At 43.5% G+C, this 13,027-nt stretch overlaps 1 protein-coding gene across 1 annotated transcript in view; it reads right to left on the reverse strand.

The window, feature by feature from the left end:
* The window catches only part of LOC133138373 (voltage-dependent L-type calcium channel subunit alpha-1D-like), an 82,430-nt gene that overhangs the window by 34,546 nt on the left and 34,857 nt on the right, over positions 1-13,027 (reverse strand). Inside the window, exons 5-15 of the mRNA XM_061257070.1 lie at positions 12,806-12,958; positions 10,932-11,128; positions 10,133-10,236; positions 8,040-8,203; positions 3,944-4,031; positions 3,711-3,737; positions 2,782-2,942; positions 2,342-2,567; positions 1,899-2,106; positions 1,335-1,455; positions 1,039-1,153 (exon numbers count right to left, since the gene is read on the reverse strand). Coding sequence (XP_061113054.1) covers positions 1,039-1,153; positions 1,335-1,455; positions 1,899-2,106; positions 2,342-2,567; positions 2,782-2,942; positions 3,711-3,737; positions 3,944-4,031; positions 8,040-8,203; positions 10,133-10,236; positions 10,932-11,128; positions 12,806-12,958 — 1,564 coding nt within the window. The remainder of the gene's footprint in view (positions 1-1,038; positions 1,154-1,334; positions 1,456-1,898; positions 2,107-2,341; positions 2,568-2,781; positions 2,943-3,710; positions 3,738-3,943; positions 4,032-8,039; positions 8,204-10,132; positions 10,237-10,931; positions 11,129-12,805; positions 12,959-13,027) is intronic.

Genomic DNA, 13,027 nt, shown 5'->3' on the forward strand with positions numbered 1-13,027 from the left:
TATGTTTTGATTTATGTTTATTATTACGCAGACTGGTCATTGTTTAAACATACACTTTTACATGTCTTTCCGCAAACCTTGCGTTCCGGCTTTCTCTCTCTCTCTTTCTGTCATTCACACCCTAATTGTTTCTATTTGTCTATTTACTAAAACTACTAACGCTAGATCAGGATTGGGTAGAACTAACAGACTAATCATGTGTTTGTTACCTTACGTTTCTTGTGCATGTCATTTACTAATTTACTAATGCTAGGGCAGGATAGGTTTATTACTAACGATTAATAATTACCTTGTTAAACTTGTCATCCATCGCACCTGTTTTCCATTCCCTTGCTGCTCTCTAACTAATTGTCTACACCTGTCTACACCTGCATTTATAGCCCAGTCGCACTTCTGTTCTTCGCGAAATTGTCTGCCTCTTGTACGTCAAAGCAACGCTTGAGCATTACTGTCATTGATTACACGTTAAGATCCAAGCCTGTTTACCGACCACTGTTTATTGATTTCTGTTTCGTTGACCATCGCTTGTTTTTGACCACGTCCTCGCCTACCGTTTTTGTACCTTTGCCTCGCTGTTTGTTTTATGGTTTCGACTCCCGCATCGCCCTCGACTACGACCCTGCCTGCCGTCCGCCTGTACTTCTGCCCCGCTGACCGCTCTCCTGCTACCGGACCTCCCTGCACGTCTACCGACTACGAGTTTGCCTCTTCCCTTGGCACCGTGCTTTTTGTTTGTTTATTGTTTGTTTGGCTGGATCTACGTGTATGGACTTTGCTTGTTTTGACTACGCTCCTGGGATTCATCCTGAATAAAGCCCTGACGGGACTTTATCTAACTTTATCTTATCTATTGTTTCCGAGTCGTGCATTTTGGGTCCAACCCCCACGCACCCGTCTCAACGTATACGTCATATCACGGAAGCTAGTGCTGTTCTAACTTGTGTTTCAGCTTATCTTTAAGAAAGCAGGTCTGACTCATCTGTACTATATGTGCTGTGCTGTATAGATATGGGTCTGCTTATTGACCCATAGTTTTACCGTGCACTCTTCCTCCTCTGCTTCTCCTCTGCCTCCTCCTGCTGTGCTGTGTTCAGGCTCTCTGCGTCCGCCAGGTTGTCCACAGCGATGGCCAAGAAGACATTCAGCAGGATGTCTGATTAATAAAGCTCTTTAAGGACAATCAGTGATCGCATGACATCCTGCCAGCAGTGACCTGGTTCTGTATTCAGCTGGCGTGCACGACTGCAGGTGTACAGAGATGTCTGCTACCCAGCGAGAACTTTTGTAAAGTCCCCAGTGGAAGGAGAGAAGGGGTCAGAGGGTGAACAGGATACAGTTTCCGCAGATGAAGAGGATGATGAAGTACACGCAGACAATCATTCCCGAGGAGGAAGGACCACCATACGCCATTATCCCGTCATACATGACAGCGTTCCAGTCCTCACCAGTTAGAATCTGAAACAGGACAACCCGTCCAGCAAAGCATACATGAGCCCCACATGCCAGAGGTAAGTCTCAACTCTCACTTAACACTGGTCCTGTTAGACTGCACGTCTTTTAGTCCACAGTCCCTGCAGAGCTAGTCACTGCTAGATACAGAAGAGCTTGTCAAATGTGGTCCTTGCTTGACAGCCCACAGTATATGAATGGCTATATGAAATATATGAAACTGTTGATGTTTCAGTATATAAAATATTAATAGGCAGCTATTTGCATCATGCCTTCTTCCTCGTACCCTAATATGTTAATGAGTTTATAATCACACTGACCAGAATAAAGTGTGTGCAGCTAATTTTACTGTCAGAAAGGACTTCCGTTACATTTCCACCACTGAATGAAACCACACTAGCACTACACTAGAATTGTCATCACAATATGTTTTCATATTTTCATTTTACCTGGAAGACCGTGAGCAGAGCCTGAGGGAAGTTGTCAAAGGTACTCCTCTTGGTCTGTGTCTCGTCAAAGTTGAACTTGCCACCGAAGAGCTGCATGCCCAAGAGCGAGAAGATGATGATGAAGAGGAAGAGCAGCAGGAGCAGAGAGGCGATGGACTTCATAGAGTTGAGCAGTGATGCCACCAGGTTGCTAAGAGACGCCCAATGGCTGTAGGGTACAAGAGGAAGAGTGTAGGCCATAGTCCATTGTATCCCACAATACTACGACTAGAAGCACTGCAGGTCTACAAGAAACATGCCTTTCAAACAGGAAAGAGTGTTTTACCTAGGAATTACCGATTAAGCACACACAGATTACCAGGAATTTTAATCACTGATAGTCAGATAGGAAGAGCAGACTCATTGTGTGAAGTTGCTGGCTTGCAGCAGGTGAAGAGAGGTACCGTGTGACTTTAAAAATACGCAGCAGACGGACACAGCGGAACACAGAGATGCCGAGGGGGGACATGATCTCCAGCTCCACCAGGATGGTTTCCACGATGCCCCCACACACCACAAAGCAGTCGAAGCGGTTGAAGAGGGAGACAAAGTAGGCCTGCAGCCCGAGGCTGTACATCTTCACCAACATCTCACAGGTAAACATCGCCAGCAGAACCTTATTGGCCACATCTGCAGGAAAAAAAGACAAAAAAAGACAATATTATACCATAGTACTGCTGCCTTCTGACATCTGGCATCATTACCATTGCCCTCTATACACAAAGGGCCACACGACTACAGCCAATAAAATCTGAACAATGCCACACAGTAAAATGTCCAGTGTTAATTAAACTCCAACAGAGTTTACATATTGAACATTTTACTGTGCGCCTGTGTGCCTCACCCTGCACTTCTGTGAGCCAGTCGGGCTGGTCGTAGTGTTCAGAGGAGATGGTGAGCGTGTTGAGGAACACCAGGATGATCACCAGCCAATAGAAGGTGACAGATTTTACAGCCGCCCTGCACTTCCGGCGGCAGAAGCGGTTCCAGCGACGCCAGCGTCGACTGTAAGAGGGAGTTTGTGTCAACAGGGGGCAGGAGGGCAAAGCAGGGCGGTAACTGGTCACATGAGGCGGGATGAAGATGGTGCAGACATGCCTGTTTACACTGGAAATGTGGAGCGCACTGTTACACAAGAACGGAAAAAGAGCGATATCTTCAAACAGGCACCCACTGATACAGGCATGCAAGCCAGCCCCACTAGCACCCACTAGTGGTTACTGGAGGAAATGCATGCATGGATAGTGGAGTAACTGTTGAGATGACAGAGAAGAAGGTGAAGCTGACTGTGGCTCATTTCTTTAGTGGAAAGCCTTGTGCCTGAAGGTTAAAGTCAGTCTAATTGCCACAGCTCCTTCCAAAGCCCATTCTCCAGGTGGTGATTTCAGACACAGACGTCAGAATCCAGCCCTGGAGGGCTGCAGTGCTGGCGGGTTTATGGTGCATTTCAGCACCAGTGATTCATTTTAAGTCCTCGACTGCCTACAAATTCCACATATCTTGTTCTCAGGGCCTTAATTAGTGGCTCACTGAAAGGAAACCAAAAAAGAACGGCAGGCACTATGGCCCTCTAGAACTTTGGTTTGACAACCGTGATTTAAGTGGAAGAAAGTGAAGCATCCTCATGAAACAATGTAGACAGACGGACAGAGTAAAGGACAGAGTCACGTACACACATGAGCAGCAATGATCCATGCAAAAATGAATCTTTAAAAATGGCATGTAGTAGAAAAAAGAAAGAAAACCACACACATCCAAAATGGATTCACTGACCTGAACTTTGACTTTGTAATTTTTTGACTGTAAAACCAAGAAATGTTACAGTTAAAAGAAATTGTAATGGTACACATAATGTCAGTGACACGAACTTCCAGGACCAACTTCCAAACCAATGAATGCAGTTACTTCTGCAGGATTTTGCGCTTACAGGCTAATATGTTTCCTTCAGCCAAATCTACATGTGGAGACAGCTGGCATGAGCAGGTAGAGGCTCTGTGCTGACTCACCAGAGAGGACCGCAGCAGTGCACCTTCTCGTCCTCTCCATTGGGGTGCTCCGTGTTCACCGACTCCGTCTCACTGGCCTGCATGCTCGCTGTATCGACACAGAGCACCACACGCCTGTCAGCTTCAGATATTCAAGACGCAAAAATACACCAGCTCGCATCTTTTTTTGCATCACACCAAAAAATAAAAAACAATAATGGAAGTGAGAAATCAGAATATAAGCATGCAGTAAAAAAGGAACGCTTGCAGTTTGTTGACAAAATGTTTTGTCAACAAAAGAAGGAAGTACAAAATTGGGTTTAATGAAAAAACAAATGTGTTGTGCAGACACTGTTGCAGTCTTTGCCATCAGATTGCAACAGGTCATAAGGTCTCTCACCACTGTGCAGGCTGAACAGTGATGGGTAAACTGTGAGGCATTGTGACATTGTCCCATTAACAGAGCCTGTTTACCCTCAGCATCCACACAACACACAGGTGCCTTGTGGGTGCACACACATCAGGCCGACTGCTTCATACACAGTTTTAAATGCCACGATACCATCTGGATTCACATGTGTCCTGTTCCCAACACATATTACACCATATGTATAAAACAAGTGCTGGGGTATTTTCAGCTTGCATTTGTGTTAAATCATGATATGAAGGCTACACCGGGGAGCCAGAAGATCACACTGCATCCAGACCACAGGCTGCCCTCCACTGATATATAATGCAGGAGAAGCAGTACTTAATCCTTACCTCACTGGAGTCAGGCTTCCAGGTTAAATGAGGATCATTTGGTGAAAGGACGCTCCTTTGCACTAGACCTCATTTCAACATACATCAACATGCATCATGAGGTGCCTTATGACTCAAGTCTGTATAGGTCTTCATCTTTACAACCCTGTTTACAAACAGAGCTGTATTCTTACTTTGTATTTCTATTTCTTATTTATTTATCTACTTACTGTCACTGGCAATGCAACTGATGTGACCTTTTGTGTTCCAGAGGCAAAATACATCAATCAATACCAGCACCACTCTGTCATGGTGTAAGAGATAAGAGGTTTGAATTATGGCTGGATTCTGACATTGGTGTTCTGTAACTTCATAATGTTATGCTAACCTTTACTTGACACTAAAAATCTTGTTTTCTTCATACAGTACTTTAAGTCTTGCACATCAGGCCATTTTTTTTTGTTCATCACATGGTTTCAAGTGGGAACATTTCTTTGGTAGAGCCATTCATTGAAATCATTTGTCTTTCCACAGAAACAGCGTTTCTACACTGGTATATGATGCATCAAAAACATGAGGGGAAGAAAATATAAAAGCAGGTATTGGTGTTTGCACATGCTTGAACAGACATGCACTGAGACAGAGTCACATAGCAGAATACAGGCTTTGGAGCGCACATGCACACACATGTGAAGACACATGTGCACACACGCATGCACACACGCATGCACACACATACTCACTCACTCACTCACTCACCCACTCACAGAGAAGGCACAGCAAAATTTACCCTGTGTTTCAGTAGACTGGCTGAACCAACCAAACTTTCCTTTCTTCTTTCCCATTAAGTCAGTCAGAGTAACCCCTTCATGTAAAATACATGCAAGTCCATGCATTCAGACAGCAGTTGGAAGCAGCAATATAGCAGAAAACATGGGACAAGAATGAGCAGCTATCAACACACACAGGTTAGGAAGACAACGACAAAGCAACACTGAAAACACAGAGAAGAAAACTGATATCTATTAGAAGCAGCAGCTACATCTGGTAACTCTATACAAACATGCTACAATGCCAACAGAAGCAGTCATGTACAGTATATATGTTAGTACACATTTACTACATTGACAGCAGACACAAAGACCCAAAATACATGTCAGATGGTTGCACAGTAAAATAACCAGATCATCCAAGTCATTAAAGGATTAATCTCCAAGATGCTGTGAAACTTTCCGGAAAAATCCCTGGACTCTTCCGGGAAAGTGAGGAGTCTCTCTCTGCAGTATGCTGGGGTGCTTTCCTATGCTGCTGAAGCATGCTTTTAGAAAAGAGTCCACACTCACAGAGACACGCATCCCATCTATTTGGGTTTCTACTGTAGGAGGGAAGCAGTTACAGCTCATCTTATGAACTACGGTTCATACACAACTTCAATTTAAATAACACTATTTAAACAACAAGTTTTCTGGTGCAAATTAAGTACATTATTATAGTATTATCACTACAGTAATAATAATGTCATTCAAATACTGCAGTAATAAGTAAGCTAATTATTTGCATAGTCATGCTCTATAATATTCAGAAGAAATAATATTTATTGAACAGGCAAATTGTTGCAAAATCTGAATTTTAAAGAGAAAGTTCTTTCTCTTAAAGAAATGTGGTTTTTCAGTGCCCTGATATCAGCATAGTACATTCTCCTCCCCATGTTATAGTGGTGGGGTTGATGAATATCCACTGGCCCAGAACCCTACACCAATCCACCCTGAGACAAGCTCACTCCCCAGGCCTGTGGGATTGTCTTCAACTACTGCATAAGCGTGGACAATCCTTCCCTGTTCATTCAACCAATCTACCTCACCCCATCAAAAATGCTTCTTTTATGATGCAGCTATTGTGTGCAGCTATTTTTGTCATCCATCTGCCGACTTGCAGAATGTTTTATGGCCTAACAAGTGACAGTTAATTGGGCCATTAACCCCATGTCTGCACTGTCATCCACTTGAGGGAGTTTGTGCATTATGGGCTGAACATGGCTGGAGGTTTGCAGCGTATATTGTTTAACAATGGCACTGTGCCTATTCCTATAACACACCGCCAATTTATGTTGAGTAACAGCACCTAGCCATACTGTCTGTGCTAGCCATTAAAGTTGAAAAGTGTGTTCACAACAGAGAAGCAGAAATGAAAAGACCAGAAAACAGGCTGAATGATAGTGCTGGAGTATGTCTGCTTCCTAAAGCCCTCACAGTGTGTCATGTGGTTCTTACATAAAGAGGATTTGGATTAGGACCTTTCCTCTGCATAGGTAATAATAATCCCTCCTGTCATCTCCTTCTTCAGATGTGCAGAAGGGATATGCCACTGTCAGAGTTCATTTATACACGTACAGCATAATACTCATAACAGTTAATAATAAAAACACTGACAAAATGCAAAAAGATTAACTAACAACCATTCTCTTCCAATTCTCATGAAGTAAAAGTCCTGAAATGTAGCGCATCCCTTACAAAGTTAAAAAGGCGCACATGAATAAAAACACAAATACAAAAACACAGGGTGAGATTGATCTATCCCCTTGTTATGTCATTAACACTGAAGTACTTTTCACTACACAAGAAAGATCAGGGAGCAGAAAATACCAACATAATCTCTGAACATGTCCTGCGAATCAAATTGGATTTTCGAGGCTGCTTACTGTACAAATCAAATTCAGGGAAAGTATCAGAGTGGATCTTCCAAGAATCTGTCATGATTGCACGTTAGTGATTAGTAGGTTAACGCAACTTGTCTAAAAATCAGCGGACCCCATGGTTTATCTGTGAGTGAGTGGATCAGGGCACAAAGAATGACATTCTGATTAATCGCAGATTGGTGGCAGGTGGGTGAATAATTGGCCTGTCTGTTATTGGCTGCATTTGTCATGGTTACATAGACCATTCTGTCTTTTATCTTTGAATGCGTAATGCAAGGAAAGTGTATTCTAAGTCCTGCAATCACATGAAATCTGTTAGCGGAACCTAAATAAAATCAAGGCAAAATCAATCAAGGCAACACTTGTGAGCTGCATTGCATCGTGAGCATAACCTTGAAGTAAATGTGATTATTACATCTTGACCCTCACTGCAGTATGAGTGAACATTATTCATGAACACAATGAATGCTAAATGTTAGACTATATAATGCGGGAGGACGCGAGTTACATAACACTGCACGCTGCTTGAGTGCGCAGTGAAGGACACATCTTGTTGCCATAGTGAAAAATAACCATTATTTTAACCTGATTGGAATCGCACAGCGTATAATACATCAAGCCACGCTTACAGCTCAAGGGTAAGTACTGTCTGCTGTTTGGCAGGGGGAGGGGCTGACTCACGGTTGCGCTTGCCTTCGCCCTCCTCCTCGTTCTCTGGGTCGATGTCCTCGGCCTGGGTGATCCAGTCCAGGTAACCCTTCAGGTCCTCCTCAAGCTGCTGCTTCTCCCTCAGCTTCTGGAAGTCTCCACGGGCCTTGGCCTTCTCCCTCTCTTTGGAGAACTCTCTGAGCGGGGGGGAGGACATGAGGTGGATCAGGCTCAAGGCCATTCAAATCATGCTTCCATCCATTCATTGCATGCACGCATGCACTCATTCATTCACGCATTCACTCTGTACCTATTACCACTCACTCACTGATTTATTCACTCACACTAATTTCCACTCACTGACTCATTCACTCACTCATTTCCATTCACTGACTCATTCACTCACTCATTTCCACTCACTGACTCATTCACTCACTCATTTCCACTCACTGACTCATTCACTCACTGGGGGTGACATTAGCTCAGGAAGTAAGTGCGGTTGGATGTGTCCAACCCTTAATTGCTTCCAACTAGCTGATTGGTGCCTTGTATGGCAGCATTTTACCATTTGGCATGTGATTGTGAGTGTCAATGGCATTTATTGTAAAGTGCTTTGGATAATTTCAGTCCATTTACCATTACCACTCGCATACAATACCAACCACAACCCCTCATCCATTCGCTTCCATCACAGCTGGAGATTCATCGCTTTATAGCACACCTGAGCTGGATCTGCCCTTAAATGGCCCTTAAATAATCTCAAAACAGAAAAGCTCTGAAGAAAAACTCAGGAGAAGCTACTGCAAATATTCAATCAAGCAAATAAAATGGTAAAGAAAATAAAAGCAGCACACACGCACACACTCAACATCTATAACTTGCACTGAATATGTCAAAACAGAATTCTTCATTATTTGCTACCCTCAGGCCTGATTCCTGGCTCTTGACATTTTACAGCAGTACAGTGGCTGATGAATTTTCATCCTAGAAGCCTACTGGATCACTGCCAGACAGTAGCTTCACAGCTCATCAAAATGGAGACTTATACTAGCATAATAGCATCATACTACAAGATTAGCACTGAAGCCGTGCATCTTCTCTCTAGAATAGTGTACAGAGCTATGGAGGGGTGGCTGAAGACGGCCTGCCCTGACCTGGTCACTGAAGGGACTACTGTTACCCCCTGTTCTCCTGTACCACAGCCCTCCACCAGTACTGCTGTCTGTAGTGCAAAATTATATATAAAAATTAACAGCTTTCTGAAACACAACCACAATTAAAAAATGTGAAGAAAAAAAACTAAGAACAAACGTGACAAAAGTGACAATTAACACTCTAGACTTCGTTAACATGCCCAAAAAGGAAACCATAAGCGACCATATCAACATAGCAGATCATAGCAACAGCCTGCATCATCGACTGCTCCCTAGCTTGCGTGTTAATTCATATAAAACAATCCACGCCTTAGCAATGTGCCAATGCATACTGCGGAGAACAGAAGATGACTTCAACAACAATATGAAACAAATGACTGCCTGGAGAGAGTGATCTTTCCATTTTCATCTGAGAGAAGGAGAGCGTGATACAACACGCACCCACCACACAAGAACAGAACCACCGTGTGTCCCAGCGCTACAGAACTGTTCCAGTGATTCATTATGGAGAAACAGGGCACATGGCACATTCATTAAAGTTGTTAGCCAATGTTAACTATTGTTAACTACAGTCCAGTGGCTGAACACCGCAGAGAGGGCATGCAAGGGTCAACCAACACCTCTCACCGTGCACTGCCAGGCTCTTACCCAATCATGCCCCAGAGACACACAGACAATCTGGGTCTAGAGCTTTGCATCAGCCTGACACATCAGTGTAGCATCAGCTGTGTGTGATCATGGCTGAAGACCATGTTAAATATTGTCTAACCAACAAAACAATACACGTGTAATCCTGGATTGGCCAGAAGTGTGCTTGCTGGACAGCAGCACTGAGTAAATATCGGGGCTCAGGTTGTGTCAGCTTCTCTCAATGTGAGGTCCAAATGTTCAAATAAGCTCAAATACCCACCAAACAGACAGAAAGACAGGTAGCAGACGGGCACTGCAGGAGTGAGTGCCTTGCTCACTTACCCACTCAATACTCCCAGAACCAGATTCAGCACGAAGAAGGACCCGAAGATGACCAGGCTGACGAAGTAAACCCAGGGCAGCTCGAAGCCCATGGCGTCGTTCATCTGGGAAGAGCAGCCAGTGACCACAAAGAACACTGCGACACATTTACAGCTAAAATGTAAATATAAAGTATACTGAGAGCCAATAATTCTGCGGTTTCCTCGGTTTCCTGGTGTGTGGTATGTGAGGTGAACAGAGCTAAGTGATGCAGCTAACACTGGAAGCGGTTGGGTGCTCAACAGATGGGCCCATGGTGGTTTCATGTCCTTATTCACATATTCAAAATATCAAATATACTTAGACGTAGAAGTGAAAATATGCAGTTATAGGCATTGAGAAATAACATATATTAGGCAGAGTACAGAGCAACAACTGTCTTTACAGAGCAAAATTAGCACCCAATCAATATTAAGTGTGGTGATCAGATGTGTCCTCTCTACAAAGGCTTTGGGGCCACTGGTGTACTCGATTGTGCGCTCGTGCCAAAACATCCGTACAGTGAGCCATCACCCCACTGACCTGGGGGTGAGCGCTTTCTTCCGTAGGCAGCGCTGCCCAAACAAGCGTCTCTAAAGCATTTTGCTATGCAGTTCACTCCCCACTCAATTCAACCATAGACGTTTCTCCTTTCTGTCTGCATTGTCATATTACCCTTTGATGGCTTCATTTGCATATGTTTGTCATGGCAACCAGGAGGAAGAGAGCAAGTGAGCAAATGATGTACAGGCAGTGTGTGTGTTGGGGGGGGGGCTCTCACCCAGTACAGCACGTCGGTCCAGCCCTCCATGGTGATGCACTGGAACACTGTCAGCATTGCGAAAGCGAAGTTGTCAAAGTTGGTGATGCCTCCGTTCGGGCCGTGCCAGCCTTCTTTGCATACAGTACCGTTGATGGGGCAGTGGCGCCCGTGACCTGAGATTGCACATGGTGCTGGTTCATCTTCACCTATTGTATCTACAGGGAAACAAGAGCCCAGCTCAGAGGAATACAACGCCATAATCTCTCACTCAGTATTTTTTTTTAAACATTATACTCCCCTTGCAATTATTGTTCACTATATCGTTGTGGTCTATAGTATTTCTTATTATCCTCTGTCTTAAGATGTGTTCATGTGCATGATGTGTACATTAAAATCATTGAACTGATTTTCATTACTATTACTTCCTCAAGCTATTTTGCTGGCATAAAGATTCCAGGTCCCACTCTATAAGGGGCATGAGCTAACACAATGCTAATAATGTCACACAACTGGGAAACATCAAACATCAGACTGCCACCTACATGATCACTACATGCCAAAAAGCCTCTCCACGTGCCATTCTGCACTCCAGAATTACAGACCACACATGCAATATAAGTGTCTGTGGAATGATTATTGGTGCCAGTCAGGGCATATCTCAGAAACAGCTGATCTCCTGGGAATTTCATGCACAACAGTCTCTAGAGTTTTCAGAGAATTGTGAGAAAAAACGAAAACGTGAGCAGCAGTTCTGTGGACAAAAACGCGTTCTTAATGAGAGAGGTCAGAGCAGAAGGGCCAGACTGGTCACAGCTGACAGAAAGGTGACAGTAATGCAAATAATCACACATTACAACAGTGGTATGCAGAAGAGCATCTCTGAGCACACAACACGTCAAACCTTTAAGTGGATACAGCAACAGAAGACCAATAAGTAAAAAAATGAGTCTAATAAATACTTAATAAAGTGCTCAGTGAGTGTACGTGCCCAACACTAAATCTACAGGTAGCCTGAAACAGGACGTCATGCTCATTTCAATCACTTTTCCCTATTAAATCCAGTCACCCAACACCAGATCTAGCATGGAATAGGACATTCTGTTAATTTCAACAGGACACATGTTTCTCTATTAAATCCAATCAGGGAATTAAGGCCAGAGTTAGAAATACACTGTAACATAATTCATCTATTTCCATATAGAAGAGCATTATCTCCCCAATCACTCTGAGGCATGTAAACAGTGCAGAGATTACATCACAGCTGAGGCTCAGGGGTTGCGATGTCTCAGGTGGCCCATCACACAGTGGCACAATGCATCTCATCCCCGGTGGGACGCAGAACCCCTGTCCTTCATTACACCGTGATTCTATCATGACAACAGGCAGGGGACAGTGTAGGACACATGTCGAGTGTCACAAGCAACCTTCAGATTGTGCAGAGAGTTTGTAAACAACGGTGAGAAGACACTGCCGTGCTTCATTGCTATGGAAACAAGCTCACCCGTTCCATTATTTCAGCTCAGGTTTCCACACCATGGTCTAACAGCTGACTGAAGCCAATACACTGAGGTTCATTATGGAATCTATGCACTGAAATGCTACACATATTCATTCAGCAGGACGTGAATATATATGACTACCTGTACCAATTTAGAAATTAAATGTTTTTCTTAAGAATTACACACATCTCCAGCCCTGGCTTTCTTAGATGTGTGTTAATAGATCTGCAGTCATTCACAGGTAAACAAAGGAAATTCCCTCTAAGATTATTTGCACTTCTCACATTTTTCTGTGGTTCACTGAAGTGAATCTATACTATAAGAGATTAGTGTAGTAACTGTACTGTATATTCTAGTCATGAGTGGAGAAGGGAGAAGGGGCGGCAGACTTACTTGTGCCAGAAATATAACATGTTGCGTGCATTTTTCCAATAAAGAGCTCCAATCCTATAATGGCATAAATGATGATTACAAATAAAACCAACAGGGCTATGTGGAGTAGAGGGACCATGGCTTTTATAATGGAATTCAAAACTACTTGTAAACCTGAAAGACAAAAAAAAGAAAGATTAAATTACATTTTTGTATTAATTTCACATATTCAGTGTTTATTTG

The sequence above is a fragment of the Conger conger genome, chromosome 10, assembly GCF_963514075.1.
Source record: "Conger conger chromosome 10, fConCon1.1, whole genome shotgun sequence".
Taxonomy (NCBI): domain Eukaryota; kingdom Metazoa; phylum Chordata; class Actinopteri; order Anguilliformes; family Congridae; genus Conger; species Conger conger.